Raw genomic sequence first — 13303 nt, 5'->3', positions numbered from 1 at the left:
TAGTTGAACTCAAAGTGATAGCCACTGCATGGACACTGAACCTAAATAAAGTCCAGAGTCATGGTAATATATTATGCAACCAATAGCAGCAGAGGGCATCATTCATGGATCCTGATCCATCAAAGCACCTAGCAACATGCATAATTTTTAGAATGTGATTAGTCCATTGACTTTAAAGCAGCTACTCACATATGTAATTGCTCTCAAGGATCTGGATCATGTAGCACCACAAGGAAAAACATTAGCCATATCATTTATATGTTATCCAGTGGTCCCAAAATATGACAGTCTCAGCATTCAAACAATACCCCATACTGAGTAGTGAGGGGCACACCTTACAGCTACCTATGGCAGCTTCTTCCTAGACCAGTACTGGTAGGTATTAACTCAAGGTACCACATTTGCATACTCTTAGACATAGCTCCATCAAAGAGAAGACCAAGTTGGGTGAATTATAAAATATATACACTGTTATTTCATTTATAAAAGAATCCTTAATGAAAGGAATAAAAGACTACTTACACCAGAATAGAAAGGCTCACCAGACACACAGATCACATCCTGCTCCTGGATCATCAAAATATCTTTGGCTAAGTGCAGTCGCACTTTGAAAGGCTCCTGATTACCATCCTGCAGCAAACAAATCCCTGTCTTTGTCTTCAAAGGAAGGAACAGAGAGAAAAATTTGCTTAGTTTCCAAATTGCGTTATCAGCAATGCCCATATTATAAAGCAGATTAAATGATATTTTTGTATGTATTATTAGTAATGAAGTCACTATAACTTAACTCAATATTTCCAACAGTTAACACAAAGAATATATGTGATTATCGCAATTACTTGTAACAGTTGGCAAATCTTGGCTTTTTTAAATGCTGTGAGCTTGACCTTGCTCATGAGTTAAGAAAACTTTTATCATTAGCTTCAATGAGAGCATATACTTTGGTATCAGATAATTAACTGCTGGATACCTAATCCATCTGCTCATGAGATAAGAATAGCCATCCACTAGGCTTCCACCAAAGGAAGGAAACTGAGTTTAACATCTCCAAAATAATCATACATAATTAAAAAGAATAGTTCACAAAAGCCAATATTTTACTGCCATGTACAATACCTAATTTGTACAAAGGGTACATCACTCATGCCTTTGCAAAGTGCATAAAATTCATTTACATGAACAAAAATAATATTTTAACACTACATGTTTGCTGATGAAGTTTGAAAGAAAATCAAAACCCAACTGAAGTGGTGAAAATGACTGGCTAAGTGCCTGGATCCAGAGTTTGAAGTGCTAGACCAGTTTTTGATATTGTTGTATCTTCTTCTGTTCATTTCAATTTATTCAGCCAGTTCAATTCAATGATTAGATCATTCAAAGTCGAGAAATTGATTGGGAATTGAAAAAGCAGGAAAGTGTATTTTCCTTTTCCAATTTAGGAATACAAATGAAATGTGAGACGATGAGTCCTACTAGTTCTAAAATCTTGATGGACATGGTGAGTAGAAACAATCAGCTCAGCTCCAGCTACAGATAATGCTTCCTTTGTTTAATAAATCAATTTGCTTGAAATGCAAAACGTTTTGACAAACTTCCTTTTTTTCCTTGTGTATCCTTATGTTTAAAGTAGTTTTATATAATGTATACAATTTTAAAATACTGTTTTGTGCATTGTTAATTGAATTCCAATTTCTATCCAAATGCATCTTGACAGAAAACAGAAGTAAAAAAAATCATCATCATAATGTGAGTAAATGCATTATTCACCATTTTCAAACAAAAAAAATATGCTGCTGAATAATGTACATTAAGCTAAATAATTGCTTAAATCAATGTGTATAGAAATAATGGATTATCAAAAAGAAGTATCAACTTTAGTGTAAAGGCTATTGTAAATGGCAAATCAACATCTCAGTGGTTACCAACCAATTAGAAGAATCAATCTTACTTTTGCAAAATAACTAACAAATACAAACGCAAAACAAAATTAAAATCAAAGATTTAAATCAAAAGATTCCTGATTCCTGATTTAAATCATGATTAAAATCAATGATTTAAACCAATCCACCCTGTGCTTTTGTCATACTTTTCAAACAAGGTAGACTGCAGTTAAATAGACAGGGAAAAACTGATCATAGAACCTAGCTGCGTCTGGTATTCTGCTTCATGCTACGGCTTTTACTTTTTACGTTTAAAAAACACTGTTACAAAAGAGAAAATCTGTAGGGCTGTTGAACTTCCATCAACATGCTTTTAAGCTAATGCACAGTGGCATTGTGGACTTGTCTCTTATACCATTTTTACCTACAGACTATACACGGAAGGTCTAGGAAACAAGTGGCTGACGGAGTGTGTGCATACAGTACTTATTACTCTTTATGTCAGAGTCTGTGTTGAAAATACACAGCAAAATCATCTCTGTAGAAGACTTCATGCAATGCCCACAGACAGAATGACCTAGGGTTTTGTGTGCGTAGGGTTTTTTGGTGTGAAGAAATTGTTCATTAGCTGATATTAATTGTATGCTATCAAGATTATTTTACAAAGTTAAAAGTAAAACAAAAAAAACTCTATAAAAATCCTCTGGGAGACAGAAAAATATTTTTTTCTATACTTTTCTCATTTTTTTTCATCTAGCAAATATGTTTGCACAACCCCAGCAACTAGCAAGAGCCAGATAACCACATCCTGAGGTGTCAGTTCCTGCTTAAAATCAATCAGGGTTGGGGCATGGGTGTATGAGGGAGAAAATGTTACAGAATGAAATTGTCCTTATTCTAGGGCGTAACTAAGCAACTCTTCACTCGTTACCAGAGCCCTCCCTCTATAATGACCTAGGATAGCATCAAATGGTGAGCTTGGGTCTTCATGAAGATTCAGAATTCAGCTCACTTCTGGAACAAGTTCTCTCCCAAAATCAGAAGAATTCTGGGATTTCTAGTCCAGAAACCATGAGAATTGTACACTGCTAAAAAAACATGCCAGGTGAAATCCTAGCCCCATTAACATTAATGGTAAAATGCCCACTGATTTCAAAAGGTGCAGGATTCTACCTCCTGGGTATAATAAAGTCTTCTTTTCCTCAGTCTGGGGAGGGGCGAAAGTCAGTGAAATGTTAGGGCTCGCTGTGAGACGCTCTGCCAAGGAGATGGCTAAACTGAGATGCTGGTTGAATCTGCTGAGGGGAACTGTAGCTTCTCCTCCACAGACAAGAAGTACTAATGGGTTTTAAGGAGGAATTCCCAATAATAAGTTGATGAAACCTTACTTCAAGAATGTATAGAAAGTACATGTGTATATGGAGTTGAGTGGAGAGGACAGCGAGAAGAGAGATGAATTTTGTTGCTCTACACACTGCGAGGCTCAAAAGGGATTCTGGAGATGCAGAGTGGTCTTTATACTACTCCACACTGACATGTACTCTGTTCTGTTACTGTTGCAGCATAAAGGGCACAATCATGGATTTCCTGTGGACACTAGCAATCAAACCTGTCCAACGTGCCCTCTTACACTGGGGGACAGTTAAATATGGCCTCAACCCCCACACAGAGTTGCCAACCCTCCAGGATTGGTGTCTCCAGGAATTAAAATTCAAAATGATGTCATGTGATAAACTTCCAGGAATACAGTATGTCCAACCAAAATTGGCAAACCTACCCCCATGTGGGGTATCACATCCACAGTGAGCCACACCAAGCACAATCATAACAAGGCAAATAATCAGACAAAAACAGGCTAAGCAGCAGCCTGGCTCAGGCAGAAGGGAGCCCCTATCTACTGTGCAGTGCATCATGTCAAGTACTGATGGGTGAGGCAGAACAGCAGCAGCACACCTATAATTGACCATGTTAGATCTGATTTTGTCACAACTCCTCCAGAATATTGAGGAAGACCAAAATACATACGTTCACACCAAGTTCCTATTATCAAACATACAGAGATGCTGGTGCTTGACTTCACCTTCTCTTATCAAGAGGACAAGGACTCCAGGAACAGATGACTGCTGTCATTTGGAGAATGGCAGCTAGGAAGTAATTGAATGTTTGAACGATGGGGATAAAGGACAAATCTTTTCATTTTCTTCTTTCGCTTTCTATTTTTTGTTGGGAAGGGGGTGATAAATTGTTTTCATTTTTTGAATCATTCCAAATGGCCACCTGTATGTTATTTCAAAGGCTTTCATGATTTTTTCTATAGTGTTATTGAATAGGCTACAGACATTTTTGGTTTACTGAAAGCTGTTTTGTTAAAAGTAATAGTAATAGTAAAAGTACTTTTTTGGAAAAAAGTAATAATCTTTTCAATATCTTATTAAATAAAACTATGCATTAAAAATGACAATTTTTGAAAAGATATAAAAACACCTGTAATGTCAACATTTCATTAAAAAATTGCATTTTAGGAAAAAAGTCAGTTTAAAAACCTTGATCAGCTGTACTCAAATCTGGCCACCAAGTAAGTTAAAATGACCTCTAACCCCCACCAAATCTACAGTATTATTAGTTGAGCTTGTAACATCATTTGTTTTGTACAAGTGATACTTCTGAGGGCATGCTGCATCAAAAAATTAAAAATTCTGCTCACAATATTTTAAAATTCTGCACATTTTATTTGTCAATAAATAAATGCAGAGGCTCCAGCGTGGCAGTGGGGAGCACAGGCCACTGGCTCCATGGAGGTGGGAGATCACCCTGCAGCCCCCACCCAATCCTGGGACGTGGCCCCAGCAGTGAGGCTGCACCCAACCTTGAAACAGCACAAGGCCTGGGCCTGCCCCAGAAACACCGTGGGGCCCTGCCTCTCTGCACCAAGTGCACCAGGTGTGGGGCAGACAGGCTCAACCAGGCAGGATCCAAGGGCCTGTGGAGGGGCTCAGTGTGGAGTGATCCAGGTGTGGGGTGAGAGGATTCTGTGTGGGACAATCTGGGTGCAGGCACCTCAGTAGGGGGTCTAGGTGTTGGGGGATCTGAATGCACAGAGGCTCGTTGCGGGGTTCTAGGTGCAGGGACAATGGGACATTGCAGGGACTTCCAGGTGAAGGTGGTTGGGGCTCATCAGAGGGGTTTGCGTGCTGGTAGAGTGGAGCTTGGTGGGGTGGGGGTCTGAGTTCAGCTAGTTGGGGGTCAATGGCATGGGGGGTTGGACGGGGGGGCTCACGGTGGTGCAGGAGGTGGGACATCAGAGTAGGGATTTGAGATCAGTTGGAGGTGGTCTGGATGCAGAGGCAGGGGGGCTAGGTGCAGGGGGGCTCCAGATGCAGGGTTTGAGGTTCAGTGGGGTGGGGTTTGGTTATGGAGGGCTAGGGGGGTTCTGGATGTACTGGATGAGGCTTGTCAGGAGTGTCAGGGTGTGGGTGGTCCAGATGCAGGGGGATTGAGTGAATGGGGGAGCAGCTCCCCATACAGTGACTCCTCCCCCCACAGCTGAGGAGCAATGGCAGGAGGAAGCAGGGGAGGATGCTGAGCTTCCTGCAGCTGGGGGAGGTTTCTGGGGGTGGATCTGACATAGTCTCAGCCACTCCTTGCAGGAGCAGAGGATGTCCCATCCTCTCCTGCCTCCAGCCCAGCCGGGACTAGCAGCTGATCCTGGCTTGGGTAGGAGCCACTGGCTGGTGTGTCCCCAACCCCGCAGTGATTCACCTCTCTGCCAGCTGATCTGGGTGCCTGAAATGATGTACCTGCGCTGCGAGAGAGTGGTGCATAACTGCTCTTGCTGCTTCCCTTTGCTTCTCTGTTAGAACGTCATTTTTCTGCAGGGAAGCAAAGAAATCTGCGGGGGCCAAGAATTCTGCGCACGCACAGTAGCGCAGAATTCCCCCAGGAGTAAAGTGCCAAGAAGAAATATTAAAGATCACCATTTTGTAAGTGCTCAACATCAAGAACTCCTAGTGAACTTAATAAGAGCTTCACCTCGAGAGCCCTTCAGAGAGCTGATTCACTATGTGGTTGTGCTAACATTTACTTCTCTTTTTTAAAAATGAGGAGACAGAATGGATTAAAAGGAATGGCTAAATGTGGCTTAATACATATATAGGGGGAGGTTTTTCAAAGACAATAAGTAGTTAGGTGCTCCCAACTTCCACTAAGAAACTCTTCCCTGCAGAATATGATAGTGTCTACACTGAAGAGATAATTGAATCTCTTCAATTATTCTCCCTACCACTTACTTCCTCGTTGGAAAAAAATTCTTCCTGATGTGTTTGTCACAGGCAGATCTCTTTGTTGCTTCCTGTCAGGGGATCTCTCATAGCAGCAGGAAGTGGCACTGAATGCTCAACACAGAAGGTTAGGAATATCTACTGTTGGCCAAGGAAGGCCGGTCGTAAGTACCTGCAGCCCCTAAATTACCTGCACTCATCAGCGCGAGCTGTGGACAAGCACCCACAGCCTGTAGGAGATGTATGATTGGCAATGGGGTAAATTCAACCTCTAATACATTGTTTTTAGAAGTTGTACTTTACTCGACTGCAGATTTCTGACTCGGTCAATTACCTTATAAAAATCTCCAGAGAAAATTTATGCACAAAACAGAGGGGCTTCTTTGCATGAATTAAGTGGCACATAACCATAGCAGACGTAATTAGGTATTGCAATAAAATTAAAAGTCAGTAGCTAGATGCATGTGGGCAGAGTTTATTCGGTCAGAACAAGGAAGCACATTGTGAGAATAGCAAAACATTTTGGTCCTTTGAAAGATTGATCACACATGCTCCAACAGTCTATAAGGTGCCATAGGACTCTTTGCTGCTTTTACAGATCCAGACTAACGCTGCTACCCCTCTGACACTTGAGTCTTAAGTGCCATGGAAGAATCTAAACTGAAGAGCCCCAGTGAGTACAGCCACAAGAGGGAAATGTTATCATCAGTTGACTCTTCCCTCTACCTTATGACAGTGAAATTATCTCAGAAGTCCTTGTGTTGACCTCTGAGATAAAATAAACATATCCATAACTAGATACAAAACTGTTTGCAGTGTTGCTGTAGCCGTGTTGGAGAGACAAGGTGAGTGAGGTAATATCTTTTATTGAACCGATTTATTTCTGTTGGTGAGAGAGCCAAGCTTTTGAGCTTACACAGAGCTCTGCTTCAGGTCTGAGAAAGATTGCCAGAATGTCACAGCTGAACACCACGTGAAACAGGCTCTTTAGCTTAAGGAGTTAACATGTTGTAACAGATCATTTAAGGTGAAGCGGAGAGTTAACATATCTGCAATTGTAGGACAAAGGAGGGTTTGTGGGTTATAGATTGTTGTAATAAGTCATAAATCCAGTGTCTTTAGTGTCTAAAAAAGTTATGAATTTAAGCTCCGAGGTTTATCTTTTGAAGGTGTTGTGCAAGTTTCCTTTGAGGACAAGGACTGAGAGGTCTCATATGAAGTGATCGTTTTCTGAAAAGTGTTCACCAAGGGTTGATATGGTGTCTCTTTAGCTACAGTTAGTGGAAGAGGAACAAAAAGTTCAAGTATGGCTCAGAGATTACTGGTCCTTCCTAGCTGTCATGTGTGTGAGAAGGAGAAAAATTATGAACATTTAAAGCTGCCGATAATTTTAGTTTGGATTCACTGGTTGACAATATTTTAGATTAATCATTTTATCCATTTTATTTTTGCTAACAATAGAGGCTAATTCCCAAATGAGAATCTCTTTACTTGCTGTCAAGCATGACTGAAATGAAGTGAATTCATATGAAACATCTCCTGTCCTATAATTTTAATCACAAAGTATGTATCTCATGAACAGAGCCTAAATGTGTATCTCTTGTTTAATACATATTGAAAACACCAACTAATCAGAGACTCATATTTTCAGATGTACAGTCCAGGAGTTTTCAACATTATGATGCATTGTGATCATAACCAGTGTTCCCAGTTATCACCTCCTATTGTTTGTTCTTTTCAGTCTATAGACTGCAGTTTCTCCTTCAGTGATTTTTACTATAATAATGTATTTATGAGGCTATCCAGGTAGATGTAACTGGCCTCACTCCTAATAATGAAACACAGAGGCTCATGAATCACTAAAGTTGTGAGAATGTACTTTTTTTTTACGTCATGTATATTCAAAGGAAAAACTGGATATCTGCACAAACATTTGCAAATTTATTTCTGGAAGAACTTCTGCCATTTTGCAAGAAAAAAAATGGTGGCAAGTATTGAAAGTAACACATTTTTGTCCCTGGAAAATTGTAAATTTTGGATGGTTGAAATTATTTTGGCTTGCACTGAATTTTTGAAAATGCGTGTATTTTGTATCAAAACCACCATTTCATTTTGGAACAAAATGCCTTTTATTATGTGGGGAGGGGAGAATTAAGAAATGAAAAAAAGTTTTCAATTTTTTTTTAGTTGACCAAAACACTCCCAACTCCCCATTGATTCTCCTCTGATTTTGATAGCATGTTATGTTGCCAGCATATTCCTTTTTCTCCAGTTATACCAATCCTCACAGGCTTCAAGCAATAAAACACTCATCTAGGACCTGATCCTGCCACAAGGTCAATGCAGGCAGACCCTGCATATGTGTGGAACCCAAATGAGATCTACAGGAGTGTTTTCACACAAAACTCACTGCTGGATCAGGGGCTTTAATTACAGAATCATAGAAACGTAGAGCTGGAAGCAGCAACATATTATCGCCTAGGCCGACCAGGCATAGGCCTGAGGTGGCAAATGTATAACAGCAGCATTTTTGTAATCGTGGGATCAGTGACACCGCAATTCTACCAATCATAGCGTGTACTGAAACCAGGGCCGGCTTTAGGCCTATTCCACCAATTTCCCCGAATCAGGCCCCGCACCTAAGAGGGCCCCATGCTCAGTGAGAATCCCTTCCCTGGCTAGAGGCGTCTTTTTAATTTTTACTCACCCGGTGGTGCTCTGGGTCTTCGGCAGCACTTCAATGGTGGGTACTTTGCTCGCTCCGGGTCTTCAGCGGCACTTCAGTGGCGGGTCCTTCAGTGCCGCCAAAGACCTGGAGTGAGTGAAGGACCCACCGCCAAAGACTTGGAGCACTGCTCTGTGAGTACAAGCCCCATTTTTTTTTAAGTCATCCCTGCCGAGGCCCTGTCAAAACTGTTTGAATTGGGCAAAGCGCTTCCTAAATCCGGCCCTGACTGAAACCACCAATGCTGGAATAATGCCATTTAGTAAACAAACTCGCGAGAATCCTAAACGTTAATAATATGACCGGAAGGAAGAAATTAAGTGGTTCTCAGTTTAAAAAAATATGCTATACAAAAGAAATAGAGGGAAAATGAAATGATAGCAAGCATACAACAAAGGAATCTATTCTGCACATCAGTTAGTGCCGACAGTGAGACAGAAAAAATAGCTGAAAGTAGTAGTGAAGTAAAAAGTGAAAATATTGGTGTTGATATTGAAAATATTGATGTTTAATACGTTCATATGGGGCTGCGGGCGGCAATTATTTCAGGGCCTAGGAGCAGCAAAATCATTAATCCACCACTGGCTGGAAGGGACCTCGACAGGTCCCCCCATGTCAAGACAGGACCATGTAAAACTAGACCTTCCCTGACAGATATTATCTAACCTGGTCTTAACACCTCCAGTACAGGGACTCCACAACCTGCCTTGGAAGCCTATTCCAGTGCTTAATTATCCTTATAGTTGGAATAGCGTAATATAGTATAGTATAATTAACATGTACGGCAGACTGCTTACTTCTTGGTCTACCTTCAGTAGACATGGAGAACAGTTGATCATGCCATTCTCTTTATAATAGCACTTAACACATTTGAAGGCTATTATCAGGTTCCAGCTCAGTCTTATTTTCTCAACACTCATAATTACCTCATTAGAACACTGATAAGTAAACAGGCACATAATCCACTAGAAAAGCATGCTGCCAGCATATAGGGATTATCCACTCATGTTTACGGATTCAATTACATCTGATGTTCCAATTTCCTTGCACTTCAGACATAAAAGATTGAGAACAGAAGACCAAAAAGTATATTAATGTTCATATCACTTCTTTGAAAATAAAACATTCTGATCCTACCTCTTCACAGGAGGTCCTGAAATCCATGTGCTATGGCACAGCAAGTGATATTTGTCTAAAATAGACAGAAAGATTTCATTAGAACTCAGTACTACAAACTAGAACAAACAGATTGCAAAACATAAAAGGTAGTTATCTAAATTAAGCGGGAAGACACTGCATTCCTCTGTGTGAGCTTTGTTTATAGTCATTGCTTAAGAGCAGGAATGATTAAGTCAGCAGGAGGGTAAGGATGAATACAATGCTGGTAAAAATTGTCCTCGGCTTTTATGAAGTCCACCAACTGATTTTATTAAGTGTAATTAAGGGAGAGCTGATGTTCCTATCAGTCTCTCCATTGCACTAGCTATCCAAATGTGCTGTTCTGTATTACTGACCTTTTGCTTGATATGTTGTCCCCATTGCCACTTATTTTTGAAAGTAAGAATACTTGAAAAGAAATCTTTCAGAAATAATTAAGTTTTGCTTTTCATAACATTCCCTTTTGTAAAAAGATGATTTTTCCTACTAATTAAAAAGCTTTATGCATGAATACTTTTTTTTCTCCATTGGACTCACAAAATTGTATTCCCAAACATTATCTCTGCAAGAAAGCTAACTTCAATTATCAGAGCAGTAAATTTAGTGAAACATTTAAGTACTGAGGGACCGAATGGTACAGAAATCAGGAATATATAAAATGTCTCAGCACACCACATACTCAAATTATTGGGACTGCATCCACAATACATTCATCCCAATACACACCTGGCATGCATTTAGCTATTTTTACTTTATTTATGAGCTAATGTTTATGGAACATTAGCTCAGTGGTTTGAGCATTGGCCTGCTTGCTGCTAAACCCAAGGTTGTGAGTTCAATCCTTGAGGGGGCCACTTAGGAATCTAGGGCAAAAATTGGTTCTGCTAGTGAAGGCAGGGGGCTGGACTCGATGACCTTTCAAGGTCCCTTCCAGTTCTAGGAGACTGGTATATCTCCAAGTATTAGTATTAGAATAAGTTGTCATTATAGGATAATAGAGTCCTGCTGCAATATAAATATTGATGCAAAACATTCCCTCGGCCCCACCCCTGAGCCTGGAACCCTGTCCTGCATCCCAAACCCCTCAGCCCCACCCCAGATCCTGCACCCCATCCAGAGCTCTCCCCCCCTCCTGCACTCCAACCCAGTGAATGTGAGTGAGATGGGGGAGAACGAACCACCAAGAGAGGGGCAATGTAGTGAGCAGGGTCCTCTGGGAAGGGGCAGGGCTAGCATGTTTGGTTTTATGTGATTAGAAAGTTGGTAACCTTACTCCACACTCTCCTCAGCTTATAGTTGCCTGGGAAGGTGCCAGTGAGGGAGTTGGGAAGAGTCGTGAGGTGTTGGAAGCTGGAAAATTTGTCCATTTGTTAATGTTGAATATTTTTTAGTTAACCCTAACCTTTTCGTTCCTTAGATCCCATTTTCCTGCTCCCAGTAAAGTGTCCCCTTTATTATACTCTTATTTCTGGGTACGTCATTCTTTTTGCTGGGGTTTGTGTTGATGTTTCTTGTGTCCCGGGGTTTTATACTTTTGCCTGTTAGTAGCATTATTTGTTTTTGCAAGGGACAGCACTGCTTGTGTCCCAGGCTCATTGAGAAGTCACCTTTGCTGGAGGCACCAAGTGTCTCACACACACACACACACACACACACACACACACACACACACACACACACACACACAAAAGGGACCCAAGACCCAACTCCTGTGAAAAGGGCAGCCACTCTAAGTAGCAAACCTTAGGAAGGAGGCTTTAGCCACATGTTGGGAGGGACTGCTTCATGCTTCAGATTTTTAAATGTGCTTCTGCTCAGCTTCCCTCTTGTGAGATAGGAAGGGAAATCAGTTGATACTAGAGAAGGAAATTGCAAGGAAGATCCATAAGACATGGTAAGCTATGAAAGGGGAAGTGAGTCATAGGGACTGAAAGTGGAAAGACCTGTGACCAGGGAAAGGCCAAAGTATGGAAGGCAGAACTTCACTCAGACACAAACGGGGAAAACAAAGCACTTCAAACAACCTCCAATACTGCATCTGGCACTGTAGCTATAACCCAAAGGAGGAAGGGCTTTGTTCTTTAGTAAGTGGGGAGACAGAAAAGAAGGCTTTTGGGGCAGGTCCTACTTTACTTCAGCAAGGGAGTGGTCATTCCAGATAGCCAGTCAAAGGCAGAAAAGCCAGGCTACATTTAGGATGTTTATGTGGATCATGAGAAGCCCTAGAGTCCAGGGGGCTGGCAAATCTCTAACATTTAGTACCCACGGCTAGTAAAGACCACACTAAAGGGAGTACTTCTGAAGTGTGGGGAGCACTGAAGTCCTGTCTACTTGAAACAATGGGAGAACACAGGAATAACGGGAGCTGCTAGGTCTGCACACACTGTTCTAGAGTGTCTCAGGAAGCTAGATGCTGTAGCCAGGCAGATCCTGCTTTGGACAAAACATATTATGGCTGCAGGGAGCCTCTTTTAAGGCTAGTATCCAGGAATCAAATGTTAGCATAAAGGCTGCCTTCGATTTGCAAGTGGGTATGGCTAAACGTAGCAATTCCAGGACTAGTGGATGTTCAGACACTGGCAAATGCATTACTTTTAAACATGCTAACAACCACAAATTTGAACTATGGGAAGTTAGCCAAAAAGGATTTTGCTTATATATAATATAATACCCAATTATAATTGACCAGGTGTTCAGTTGTGTTGCTTCTCAGGGAAAGTAAAACTAATCTAAAAAAAAGTGAAAAAAGTCAAAAGGCAAAATGGTAAGATCTATTTATTCACCATTCAGGGAACACTATTGGGATATTATCATGCTGCTTCTAGTAGACAGCCCAGTCAAATCCCCACATGGAATCCTGCATTCTCTCCAGCTGTTAATATGTACAAGTTTCTGCTCCCCTAAGTAAAGAGTAGAAGATGTGATGTCTGTTGGAAGTAGATACCGGCAAGTATAGGGCTAATGTTCTCTATTTATGGTGCTCAGATTGTTGTGTGATCTCACAGCTTGTGCTCTAAATTAATTTCCAGCATTATTAAGCTTTTCAGGTTAGGATGCAGTGGACTGAAAGAGACACATCATTACTCCCTCCTCATCTTTTTTATAAGCTCACCAAGAGCTAATAGGCATCTACATTTATAGTTTTGTTCTCACAGTGTTCAGTAAAAGCACCATTGTTATTATAATCCTAAAGACTTTCTTCACTGAAGGGTTATACATGTACAATGAAACAGGTTCTCTTGACTCATTTACAGTACTCTTTT

General features: G+C 40.9%; 1 protein-coding gene across 3 annotated transcripts in view; it reads right to left on the bottom strand.

Annotated features, from left to right (window-relative positions):
* The window catches only part of SNTG1 (syntrophin gamma 1), a 543852-nt gene that overhangs the window by 259051 nt on the left and 271498 nt on the right, over positions 1–13303 (bottom strand). For all 3 annotated transcript variants that reach the window (XM_050942000.1, XM_050941999.1, XM_050942002.1), the window contains exons 2-3: positions 10020–10074; positions 523–657 (exon numbers count right to left, since the gene is read on the bottom strand). In XM_050942000.1, the coding sequence (XP_050797957.1) occupies positions 523–657; positions 10020–10046 (162 nt within the window). In that variant the 5' untranslated portion in view covers positions 10047–10074. The remainder of the gene's footprint in view (positions 1–522; positions 658–10019; positions 10075–13303) is intronic.

This window comes from Gopherus flavomarginatus, chromosome 2 (assembly GCF_025201925.1).
Source record: "Gopherus flavomarginatus isolate rGopFla2 chromosome 2, rGopFla2.mat.asm, whole genome shotgun sequence".
Lineage (NCBI taxonomy): Eukaryota > Metazoa > Chordata > Testudines > Testudinidae > Gopherus > Gopherus flavomarginatus.
Note: the sequence above shows the minus strand (reverse complement) of the source record. Positions and strands in the feature narration are given on the sequence as shown.